The 13,206-nt window shown below is 33.5% G+C and overlaps 1 protein-coding gene across 7 annotated transcripts in view; it reads right to left on the reverse strand.

Moving 5' to 3' along the window:
* The window catches only part of LOC106054408 (liprin-beta-1-like), a 103,832-nt gene that overhangs the window by 12,534 nt on the left and 78,092 nt on the right, over positions 1-13,206 (reverse strand). For 5 of the 7 annotated variants that reach the window (XM_056044857.1, XM_056044856.1, XM_056044862.1 and 2 more), the window contains 6 exons: positions 12,713-12,785; positions 11,398-11,519; positions 10,205-10,397; positions 1,278-1,512; positions 513-666; positions 72-183 (listed from right to left, as the gene is read on the reverse strand). In XM_056044857.1, coding sequence (XP_055900832.1) covers positions 72-183; positions 513-666; positions 1,278-1,512; positions 10,205-10,397; positions 11,398-11,519; positions 12,713-12,785 — 889 coding nt within the window. Of the gene's footprint in view, positions 1-71; positions 184-512; positions 667-1,277; positions 1,513-9,586; positions 9,614-10,204; positions 10,398-11,397; positions 11,520-12,712; positions 12,786-13,206 lie in introns of all 7 variants that reach the window. The other 2 variants (XM_056044858.1, XM_056044859.1) reach the window with 2 other exon arrangements.

Genomic DNA, 13,206 nt, shown 5'->3' on the forward strand with positions numbered 1-13,206 from the left:
TCTCTCATAAACCCAACTGTTTAGATAAAAACAAAAATTTGAAAAACAGACTATACTATTTCACTACTCACTGGCTACAAAATTGTAATCCAGTTCCAGAAACGTGTCCATGTTATCAGCAGCCATAGCCTGCATTGCCAGCAAGAGCTTCTTTCTGTGTAGAGCATTCTTCATGCCAAGCTCCTGGAACAAGGAAAAAAAAAAGATCCAAATGTATGTAATTAACATTTTTTTAAAAACAAATATTGAAAGTTTACTGAAAAAAACATATCTTTTAACAAATCAAAGTGTAATTACATAAAAACTGTGCAATCATCTAAAGCAGTAAAGCATTATATACAGAAAACTATTTAAAAGTAAAAAAAAAACACCAAAAAACCCAACCATCTGAGTAAATGCTGCTGTAGCAAAAACATTCACTGAATTGTACCTTGCTGGTATGAGCTAAGGTTCTTCTACTAAAGAAAAGTATAGACAGGTCTGACTTAATACCACAATAAAACTAGACCAACCTTTTCCAAATCATGATGAGAACACCTAAGCAACTGTTCTCCATTCTTAACCCATCTCTTACAGTCTACTAGGTACATGTTTAGACCAATATCATTCATCCAGGCTGTTAGCCTGTCTGTATCCCACCTAGCAAATGGAACATCTGAATTGGCTCTGGGAAAAAAAAAACAGGAAAATTTAAAAAAAAAGGTCACTTCTATAAAAGTGGAAGTAACTTCAACATAATAAAGAAAATAACTTCACAGCATTGTTTTAAAAAAAGAAATAAGGGATATAGCTTCACAGTATTATTGTAAAAAAGAAACAAGGGATATAACTTCACATTATTGTTTAAAAAAAAAAAGAAACAAGGAATAGATTTTTAGTTGCTTTAAAATAATATTGCTTACTTTAGGCTTTCTCTTGTGTGTAGTAGCAAATAAATTAAAAAATAAATTGCAGATTTAATTCAAGGCATCTAAACCATAATTAGGTACAATAAAAATCTTCATATTAAAATGACACTCAAAACCACGAATGATATATCTGAACATAAAAATACAAAAAAAAAAAAAAAAAAAAACAACAACAAAAATCAGTGACTAAAATAAAAAACAAACAGAAAAAATAAACTCAGGCAACTTTATTTTCTTACTAACTTATGGCTGCTGGCTAATCTGGTATTCAACTAGCAATTCTATTAACTTCAAATATTATGAGTCTTCTACATCACCAGCAAAGCACTACAAAAAACCAACAGTGGACTAAAAATATTTTAAACTTACATTCTCCCTTTCACATCTCTGTTCCATGCAAGTCTTGCAGACGCTGTTGCTCTAACCCCACCTCGCTTAAATTCCCCATCTGGGGCCCGCTCTCTACTGCCCTCAAAGTCTTGGGAACTGCTGCGCTTCAGTTTACCAAACAGTCTCAACAAGCCTCTCTTTTTCTTGTACTCTCTGTGGTCGTGACCATAGTGCTGGAGGCCATCCTCATCATCTGTTAAAACCTCAGTGTGGGCTACAAAGTGAAAGTGAAAGCAAGAAAAGGCTGTTCAAACAATTTGTGAAAATTAACATTGAACAAATGTCTATCTCAAAACTAGAATTTTTTTTAGCAATTGTTACAAGCATTTCATACAAGTTTCAAATGCTTGGGGATTGATAGTGTAACATTTGATTTCAAAATTGTATAATGTTATTGGCATTATAATACAATAGTATTTAGATTTATGGTAGAATCTCATTAAATACCAAAAAATGTACACAAATTAATTGACCTTTAATAGAATATATATGTTGGCCTTCACAAAAAAAAAAAAAGCATCATGCCAAATAACAAAACTCTTTTAGCTTGTAATTTTTACTAAATGATGAATTAAACATGTCAAGAGTAATAACATTGTTTAAGGCCTATTATTTCTAAGACTCAGGATTGTTTTGATTAGTATATATTAGTATTAAGTTCAAAGGTACACAATCAATGAAAAACAAACTTTGCACATATATAAGTTTGGTTCTCTTAAATGGGTATAAGTTTACAGAGCAGACTTACGACTAGATTCTAGATCTAGAACTCAGAGCTATAATAGGTTTAGCAAAACAACAAGAACTAACTTGATTACAGGCAATAAAAACAAAAAATGTAGATTAAAAAAATGACATCTTGCTAGTAACAAATCTTCATCTATTACAAATCTAGATTTTTCTAGAATGTAAGATCTATACGTCCAGTTGGGTTTGAGAAAGATAATATACCATACAGCAAACAGATCTAGAATCTAGTTCTATATCTAGTAATTTAATGGCTGCTTGGTCATGTGGTAGGTGCTCTAAACTGTCATCTTGATGGTCCCAGGTTTGAACCCTGCCTGCTGCCTCCCCCCCCCCCCCACCTCAAACTATCCTGTAGGATGGTTTGAGCTACAATGTAGATTTATAAACTTCAATTCTGAAGGAACATCCTAAACATATAAAACAAACTCTAGATTATCATTATAAAATTAGATTTAGACTCTTGTAATTATCTAGACAAAACTAGAATACTCTAGATCTAATCATATGGCTAAGTGCAATGTACAAGACTCAGTACCTCAAGATTTAGAACTGAAGCAATAAACTCTATAAAGATCTAATCTAGACCCTCTATAGTTATAGACTGTCTGCAAGAATGAGTCATGAATTTACAGACACATATAAGACAGTAACAAGAGATAACAAAGTCATTAACCATAAAATCATACTTTGATGTTTTTATTTATCTTCTACTATCACATGAAAGACTATCTACTATTCTAGATCTAAGATATCTACTATTCTAGATCTAAAGATAGATCTAGCGATAAATCTAGTCAAGTCTATCCTATACAGTGTCCACAAAATGATATACAGGCCTATAGTTGAGAATGGCTACTTAGATTTAAATTTAAATCTATACTATATATTAAATCTATAGTTTGATAGATCTGTTTAAATCCAATTTGTTTGTTTAATTGCTTTGTTTATCACTCTTTCAAGTTATTTAATTTTACAGGAAAACATTCACAGGAAGTGTCGGATACTAGAACCTAGATCAACATCTTGATTTAGAATGTGAAGGAAATCCCTTTTCAAAGCATGACTAATTAGGCTAAAGATGAATTAACTAAGACAAGACTGCTCCACTCTAAGCAGATTCAAGATCTAAATATAGACGTGTATTACAGACTAGAGCTAGTGAATAAAACATAATATTACAACATGAAAATTCAGAATGTGAAGATTTAGACTGCATTCTAGAATCTAAATCTAGATCTAGTTATAAGGCAGCTCTAGACGATCTAAACATCTATGAAGATCTTAGTCATCTAGCATTTACGTCTATACTGACTATAGGCTACTATATAGAATTAGAATATAATGTTAAGCCATTAGACTCATGATTAAAACAAAGATCGTATCTTTTAACTTTTTATCTTTGCGCATAATAATAATTTCAACAATTTCAACGAGCAATGCCATGAACACAAACGCTAGATGTAGTCTAATCAATGAATTGGTCTTAACACAGCACCCGTCAAAGATCCAGTGCTATTTATCCTTCAGTCCTACACTGAGATGGCAACACAACAGACTGTCATTTGATCTAGAACTATACCTCTAGAGATCTAAGATAACGCTAGTGGCTGCAGTTATAAAATGTCAGTTAAAGCACTCAGAACGCCAGGCTTCTCTTTCTTTGTCACTAAAGAAATGAAAATAACACTTTATTTCACCAAAAGACTGTCAAATCCAATCTATTTTATAATGACAATATAGTGTCCATAGATTCTTACCACAGTTGTTCATTATTTGTTTCTGTTAGTAGCCCGAAACTGACAGACATTAGATCTAGAATCCTTGCACAAATGATGACGTGTTTTTATGAACTAAAGTAACCCAGCTAATTATCTCCAGTGCTCCACTCCCATCTCACTGAAACACACGCTCCGAATAGAACATTTACAATTACACGTCATGTCTGTGTGCCGGAGCAAAACACATTAGACGGATGTGTGTGCTTGCGTGAGTGTGTTGTGTTTATGTTGTCTCAAAGGTAAACATTCACATGCTCTAAATATAATCTTACGCCGGTTACCAAAATATCCAAGAAAGTGGGGAAGGGGTTCTCAAATGAAAACTAGATGTATAGATACAAGAGCTACCACAAAAATATATGCTAAATTATAATTGCATTCAACTATTTGGATAGGGAGTTGGATAGGATTAAGTTCACTCACAAAAGTTTTGGGCACCCAGAGAAAGGAAGAGGTGCAAGTAGCCTTATCTTATACAATACAGACGTTACTTCAAAGGGAAAAAAAAAAGAGATAATTACGTCCTACGCGTGTCCCTAGGTCAATCTAGTCATGCATGTTAATAACTTAAATTCTGCCAAGTCGTTGGTTTTCCTGGCTGATTCAGGCAACCCATTTCATGCTCTAATAGCACTAGGAAAGAAGGATTATTTGTAGGCAATAATTTTTTCCTAGCAAGGAATGTGCCTTTACTTTTGTGTCTTTCTGAGTATTTTATTAAGTTTTGTTTTTGCATTTGAAGATAATGGTTCAGTGTTTTATGTACTATAGCTACTTTACATTTAATTCTTCTAGAGCCCTAAAGCTCCGAGAACCACTGAGTGAGATGACAGGCTTAGAGATTAAGTTCGAGCTCTAAAGTAGAGGATACAACTGAGGGACTCAGACTTAAAGATTAGGGGGGGGGGGGGGGGAGACAAACTAGGCTTACAAAACATTTGATAAAACATGTCAGTTAATTAAAGGCGTATTTCTAAGACGACGCGACTGAACGCAGTACTCCATCATTCTAGCAGTGGAACTCATTGCAGACATTTTGTTTGGTTGGTACTTGGAGAGAGCCATGTTTCTTACTAGACAAATGTTCGTGTTGTGTTTCAACGTTAGCGCTAAATTATTTTTTTTTATTTGACAGACTTGAATATACAAACAACTGGTATTGAAACAAAGAACAACAATTTATTTTTCTGCCATTTACGATAGAGCTTGTGTTTAAATCAGAATATATAAAGTACTGAATTAGACTGATGGCGTATTGTGTTTAAACAGGAATATATTGAGTACTAAATTCGACTGTTGGTAAATTGTGTTTAAACCAGAATATAAGTACTAAATTCGACTGTTGGTAAATTGTGTTTAAACCAGAATATAAGTACTAAATTCGACTGTTGGTAAATTGTGTTTAAACCAGAATATAAGTACTAAATTCGACTGTTGGTAAATTGTGTTTAAACCAGAATATAAGTACTAAATTCGACTGTTGGTAATTTGTGTTTAAACCAGAATATAAGTACTATATTCGACTGATGGCATATTGTGCATAAACAGGAATATATTAAGTACTGAATTCGTTTGATGGATAATTATGCAGTCGCGGTAAACAACATAGTAAAAGCCGGACATTTTCACATGTTAGGCCAACGCCTGTCGAGTGGTGGACATGTCCTTAATAACCCTAGGTACATGGTGCATTATAAACAAGCTGCGCTACCAGGGAGGCCGTAGCAGCCAGTCATTGACACCATAGGATGTGTATTAAACTAGATCTTTTATTTTGAACCAACCAAACCAGTTGTCTCTCCAATGTATGATCGCCGTTGAATAGAATTGAACATCTTAGAAACTATAACAATCGTCTCTCTGTCAACCAGTGTACATATTTGTCATTCCATCAGTCCATGGATTTGTCTTTCTAATCCAGAGATCTGGTATTGTTATAAACTAACAGGCAATGTTGTAGCAGAAATGATCTTGTCTTGCTGACTAATTGGACACAAAAACATTCGTGGGAGGATTGAAGAAAAAAAAAGAAGGTCAGGCCAAACATGTTAATGACATTTAAGCAGGTAAGCCATACACTAAGTGCAAACTAATACATCAGGTCAAAGCGATTCAAAGTGTGACCAAACAAAAAATATCTTTGGGTTACGTCTGAAGTAAATAAAGAAAAAAAAACTAATTTAATGCCATTCTATTCTCAACTTAACCAAACTAATTTAATGCCATTAAATTCTCAACTTAACAAAACTAATTTAATGCCATTCTATTCTCAACTTAACCAAACTAATTTAATGCCATTCTATTCTCAACTTAACCAAACTAATTTAATGCCATTCTATTCTCAACTTAACCAAACTAATTTAATGCCATTCTATTCTCAACTTAACCAAACTAATTTAATGCCATTCTATTCTCAACTTAACCAAACTAATTTAATGTCATTCTATTCTAAACTTAACCAAACTCCATCCATCAAATCCAAGATTGTATCCAGAGTGAAAGAAAATATGTCGAAATGCTCGTCACTCTGCATCAACACCAGGACTTGACAATCCTGTTTCCCCGAAAATCAATAGGTAGTGTTCAATATATCTGTGGTGACCATCTTGTGGCAACCTTCCCCCCCCCCCCCCCGGTACACGACGTTTTGGCGAAGCAGTTTTGGTGCAAGAGGCTAAGACAATAATTTATAAAACACAACAATGTTATTAATAAACATTTTTATATAAACTATTTTTATAGTATAATTCTCCCACTACCCTCAAAAGGTCATTTTTATAGTTTGGACTATGAAGTGAAGGTATATTGCGAACTATGGATGACTGTCTGGTTGTGCTCCGACGACTTCTGTTATTAATCATTCACTTTCTAGCGCAAAAAGATAACGATACGAAGAAAAAACAAAAAGAAACAACAACGATGCCTGTCTCCCTAATCATATACCGTATTTTTTAAAACTCCTCCTAGAAGTGAGTGCTCTAGGAAGTGAAATAAAAAAAAACAACTTATTCAGCACATGAATTCAACTTAAGTCTATAAACAACTAAGCATTCTTAGCTAATCTTTAAATGGGTTGTTTATACAAGTCATTTAGTCAGTCACGCCCCCTCCCCACCCCTCAAACCTATGTTTATAAAGTCTTGTAGACATGTAAATCTTAGATTAATTGATATTTCAATTGCAGCCATCAAAGCCCAAATGACTATACGAGAGAGAAAGATTTTCTAATAACCAACATAGATTTGTATAAGGAAACATTCCAGACATTCGTGACATACATTTCAATGGTTCAACTGATAGTGACATTTTCTTTAAAGATCTAAATCAAATTATCTTATTCTTTGATTTCTTCTACCTTCGGTAAAAACATGATTTCGGTAAATTACTCATTTAATAACCCCCCAAAAATTATAAAAATAAAAAAAAAGTCCCAAGGTAGCGGCCATAGAGTAGAGTTTAATTCATTATGGCCAGATGGATTGAGATACATCTGAATACTTGTACTGGGCACCTCAACAACAAAAAAACACAGGCGTTATGCTGACCACTCAACTTGCTCATAAAATATTGGCATTGAAATGGTTAATTCTACTTGCTCTTCTCACAGATATCTTTCATAACAAACACATTCCCTTTCCACTGCCTCTATCATCTTCACTATGCATCAAGACGTCTGTTGTCAGAACTAGGCAGACTTTTATACATTTTTTCGTTGATTTCTAGAGACCAGCAACACAATAACTGATGTACGGCTTAAAAACATTTGAAGAATGAAAAGTTTGATGATGTCAAGACAGATTTAGAAAACAAAAAAACGTGTTTTATTTAATCCCCAAGTTCTCGTTCTAATGAACAACTTTCGCAAGACAACAACACAACCTCTGAACTCTGTAACTCCTGAACAGTTCAAGGGACATAAGCGAACATTAAGTTCAAACACTGTCTTCATCAACTAACAGACAATAAAGTCTTTTAAATGTCAAAATTAAAACAACAGAATGCTCTGTTACGACATTAACATGTGCTCCTACAAAGTCAGACAGCACTTGAAATAAACTGCCTGCACTATAAGATGCACTTATCCAAAGTGGCCAGTCATAATGGCTAGGTGAAGGTGTCATGGGAGGCGAGACAGTGGGAAATACTTTAGCACAGAATACAAACTTGTTCAAACCATTAAAAAGTGTCTCAATGATTATTATTAATCCCATATGACAAATGTATAGCAGATACAATATTCTTAACGCATGTGAAAGAGACAGAACTAATAGATGGCTAAACAATTTGAAGATGAGCTCATGTGACATGAGCACTGAGATGAGTAAGCTGTTAATGACAGGCTATTAAAGACTCTTGTTTATATCTCCCTGAGTAGGTTAGAACTGCATTAGGCATGGGGATTAGTTCTTCCTCATAGTAATAGAACATCAAGTTAGAAGCAAGAAAACCAAGTAATGAAGAGATCCTGATATAAGATTCAAGTGTTATCAACAGTTAGGCATCACTAACACAGGAATGATGCCCCGTCATTGAATGACTAGACAAAATCCTCCACACTTCAAAACAATAAGACCATCCTCTTATTTATTCAAGTGGTTGGAATGTTAAGCAAGAGAAGCACTACTTAGTACCACAAAATATGAGCAAAGGAAAAGAAGGAAATGCCTTAAGAGATTCTTCCATTGATTTGGTTACATGGAGAAGCAGGACAACAATGTGACTAGAACAATAAGGTCCTAGTACAGCAAAGCATAAGTTCAAGTAGTTTTAAGAACAAATTAAGTCTTCTAGTAATTTTATGAACAGGTTTTAAGAAATCTTCTAATTAACGAGTCAGCCCTCAAGACTATTAGAAAGAGATCCCTCAAAAAGAAATCTCTTGTTCAATTAATTGCATGAAGTCATGTTTTCCTAAAACTTATTTTGGGGTCATGCCAGCTAGCGGGTAGGAATGAATTAATAAAGAAAAGTTTTGCAATTCTATGTTGACACAGATATAGCTCAGTTACTATTAGATAAAATAAAAGCAACAACAAAGAACTAATTCACTATCAATTAACAGGACAGGCTAAATAGTAGTTTGAGAACTAATGACAGCGAATCCATTTTTTTTTTCCTGATAAGGGTCAACAAAAAGAATATATTGCTAACCAGACACTTATACAATGTCAGATAGGACTTTTATAAGATGCTACTGGAGAACAACATAAAACTAATTCAGCATCAAATGACAGAGCAGGATAAATAGAATTCAAACAATTTAACCAGACACTTATACAAAGTCAGTTCTGGAATTAAAAATTAACTACATTTTCTTATATATTCTTAGTAGTGGTATATAGATTATATAATATATAGCTTTTAGAATGAATACATAATTTCATAGCAGTCGCACAGATATTTTGGATTGAATATGTATAAGTGATATATATATATATCGAATAGAGAATGATATATGTACTGTTATTTCCTTTGTTATGAAAGATATTTGGGAAAGTTGTGTTTTAGTTGAAATGTAGCATCTGAAAAGCTGGTGAAAATTCAGCTTGAAAAAAAGAAAATGTTCAAAAAACATATGATTGAAAACTGAAACTTTAAAACTAAACTGCTTTTGAAACCAAACCACTGTGCAATCTCATGCTGGGAAATTAGAACAAAAAATGAACTTGATTTATCTACTAACTGAGCAACAGAAACAAAAAAAAATTAAATAAAATTTGAACTGAATATCTCATGCAATCAGGTCATGGTGACACTTACCTGCAGTGCCCACTCCAACAGTGCTGTCTTAACAATAGGTGTAGTTTTTGGTTTAAATTACATTAATACTTCTAGAATGTTCAAAGTAGGGCTTCATTTCATTATCTATAGGAGAAATGTCTTTTAGGCAGAAGATGCTAAATCTTATGTAAATGTTTTTTTTTCCCAGACCATCGTCATTTAACTAGCTTCAATGTTTAAAGAATTGTATTCCAATTAGGATTAACCATCGGTTTTAATCTGTAACTTCACTCTGGTTTTACGTTTATGTAGCATCAAATTTTTAAAAACATCACACTGTTATTTTTTTTTATTGGTTACCACTATGACAATTAGGAAAAAAAAAAGGCTTTTACAAATAATTCTGGACTAGGGTTCAGGCTAACTTATTATTATAAGCCTGAAATATATAGTGCTAATATTTATCTGGAAAAAAATGGGTTATCAATGTGTTGAAACTCAAAAGGAGGTCAGTTGGCCGAGGGAGAGTGTTAATATGAAATTCTTGTCAATGAAATAAAATGTTAACTTCCATGCAGCCAGAAATAAAACAGAGGTTCAGCCATGAGTACACAAATCAGGCCAGGCAGAGGTAGCCTGAGACAAAAGACTGGTCACCTAGATTTGGGGCTGAGCTGCTTCGTTTGCCTGACCTAACGCGCAGAAGGGTTTTTCCAAGGCTGTGAAACCCTCTGGACTTTTTCCCATCCCGCACATCCTCCTTACTGCGATGCTTAGGTAACGTACCATATCCACCTGGTCCAGGAGCTTGACCAACAGATGGGTCATCTTTTTTTCTGTAAGTTGGGGGCTGGATGAAATAAAAAATATTATTTAAAGAAATGAAATAATTTAACGATATTACATTTTATATGATTTTATTTTTTATTATTTTATATTATAATGTTTTTTAAATAGGTTTTAGTGTATACAAATCAGTTTATGCCCTTTTAATAAAAAAAGCAAATAATACAAGCAAGAAAGTCAGAGATTTATCATTTTAGTTATGTGTTGAATGTCTTTTAAATGTGATAATTTTGCATAAAGAATTAATACAATGAAATGGCTTTTGCTCATGTTAAGAAAATATTCCTACTAAATCCTAGTTTCACTATAAAATAATAGATTAACTTTGTCAAGTAATAATTTCTACATTTGGTTGGTCTACACAATTTCAAAAATATTGTTTAAATCAGGTGTAACAATGTAATTATATATAGAAGTTCATATTGGGCCTTATCTACCTGCCAAAAAATGTATACAAATTTTAAACTTGGTGTTTGATACATTTTAATTTTTTTCAAAAATGTAAAAAATATTTACAAGTATCATTATATTGTTGATGTTTTTTTCACTGCCTGTTCTTCAACTAACATCCATTTTGATTCAGACACTGAAACTATTCCCATAGTATTTTGGTAAATTACTGTTCAATGGCTTTTTTTTTATAATTCAGCCACTATTAGAGGTTTTGTAGCATAGACTTTGTCCCTTTAGGAAAAAATCTAGTGGTGTGAGGTCTAGTGAACAAGAAAGATATTCAACAAAACCCCTTTGTCCAAGCCACCTGTTTGGCAAGAGCTCTTCCAGGAAGGATCTAGCATTGCGCTGCTAATGTGGTGGTGACATTTTTATAGTCTTCTCTGAAGCTTGGCATAACACAATGTAGCAGCAAGTTCAAGTAAATGGAAAATTATGATAAACACCAAGTTAAGAATTATTATTATTTTTTTAAAACTATGTATACATTTTTTGGATAAGGATGTCATGTCTAGAAGATAATGCTTTAGCCACTAGTTCAATCAACATACCTTTTTTGAGCCTGGCACTAAATTCTCACAACTATTAGACCTGGTTATCCCTAAGGCTTGCCTTGAGATTAGAGGGATTGTGGAAACAGCAGTGCCTCCATTAAAATTGTTCATCTGATGCACTAGAATAATAAAAAATGATATGTATACATGACAATAGCAATCTTATTGTATCGTCAGTAAACACTATTGAAAAGTAGCACATATGTTCCATTTATTTTTACAACATGTCTATAATACAATGATTTATATGATTGTACATAAAACAGATGTACACATTTTCAACAAGGTAAAGAATATGTATCATTTTTGGTTGACAACTTGGTGCATCATGCAAATAGTTAAGCCTAGATGTGCTGACTGAGTGGTAATAGCATGAGCATGGTTGGAAAAGGTCTAAAGTAAAAATTGGAGGAAAGGGTTTTGTTTAATCAGGAGTTGAAGATATTTCATTCAACTTTAATATGCATAGAACAAATTGTTAAGTGTTGACCACAGAACACTAAACAATGGTCATATGAATGAGAACTCCACAACATTAGCACTACAAATTTACTTCATTTTTTTATCTGTTGATGTCAAACTTTTTTTGTTTTCAAATTCCCCCAGTGTAAGGTTGAATCAAATATAAAGAACTAATGAAAGTGAGTCAATGATAAGCAGCAAAGTTCAACTTGTTTTACAAGTTTCAGACTTTCCTTAAGAAATGAAAACCTTGCTTAAACCTTATGTGGTATAAGGTAATATGCCAATAGAGCTTCAGCTAGAAACCATTGTGACAGCAGTTTGAAGAGTATACTGAATGGTCAGGTGGATAAAATATAAAATGTCTTACTAGGAGTGCTGGTAGCACTTGGTGAGGATAAAATATAAAATGTCATACTAGGAGTGCTGGTAGCACTTGGTGAGGATAAAATATAAAATGTCTCACTAGGAGTGCTGGTAGCACTTGGTGAGGATAAAATATAAAATGTCTCACTAGGAGTGCTGGTAGCACTTGGTGAAGATAAAATATAAAATGTCATACTAGGAGTGCTGGTAGCACTTGGTGAGGATAAAATATAAAATGTCTCACTAGGAGTGCTGGTAGCACTTGGTGAAGATAAAATATAAAATGTCATACTAGGAGTGCTGGTAGCACTTGGTGAGGATAAAATATAAAATGTCTCACTAGGAGTGCTGGTAGCACTTGGTGAAGATAAAATATAAAATGTCATACTAGGAGTGCTGGTAGCACTTGGTGAGGATAAAATATAAAATGTCTCACTAGGAGTGCTGGTAGCACTTGGTGAGGATAAAATATAAAATGTCTTACTAGGAGTGCTGGTAGCACTAGGTGAAGATAAGTAATGTCTTCCATCAGCTCTGTCATCAGGGTGGAACATGGGCTGTAGAGAGAGAGGGTCAACAGTTAGTATTACACTCAACAAAACTAAATACAATTCTACATCTTAGATACTGTGAAACAGAAGGGCAATCATCCCACATATCACAAGAACAATTAACCCAGACAATTAAACCCAACAGAAAAACAAAACTGGTCTATTTTTACCTAAAGGCATTTGCTCAAAAAAGAAAATGCTATGATTATTAAAGATTTGGTAAATGTTCTGAATAACTTTGTGAATCCTTAGAGGCACAACTACAAAATCTGAATCTCTTTCATCTTAATCAGAACTAATGGTACAAAATACCATCACAGTTTTGTGATTTTTGGTTTTGTGGGCAGCAGAACTTGTCTTCACACAAGGGGTAATGTCTGCTTTACATCCTGGGGGCTAGCCTCCTAAGATTAAGTTTAGCCTGAGA

This window comes from Biomphalaria glabrata, chromosome 10 (genome assembly GCF_947242115.1).
Source record: "Biomphalaria glabrata chromosome 10, xgBioGlab47.1, whole genome shotgun sequence".
Taxonomy (NCBI): Eukaryota; Metazoa; Mollusca; class Gastropoda; family Planorbidae; genus Biomphalaria; species Biomphalaria glabrata.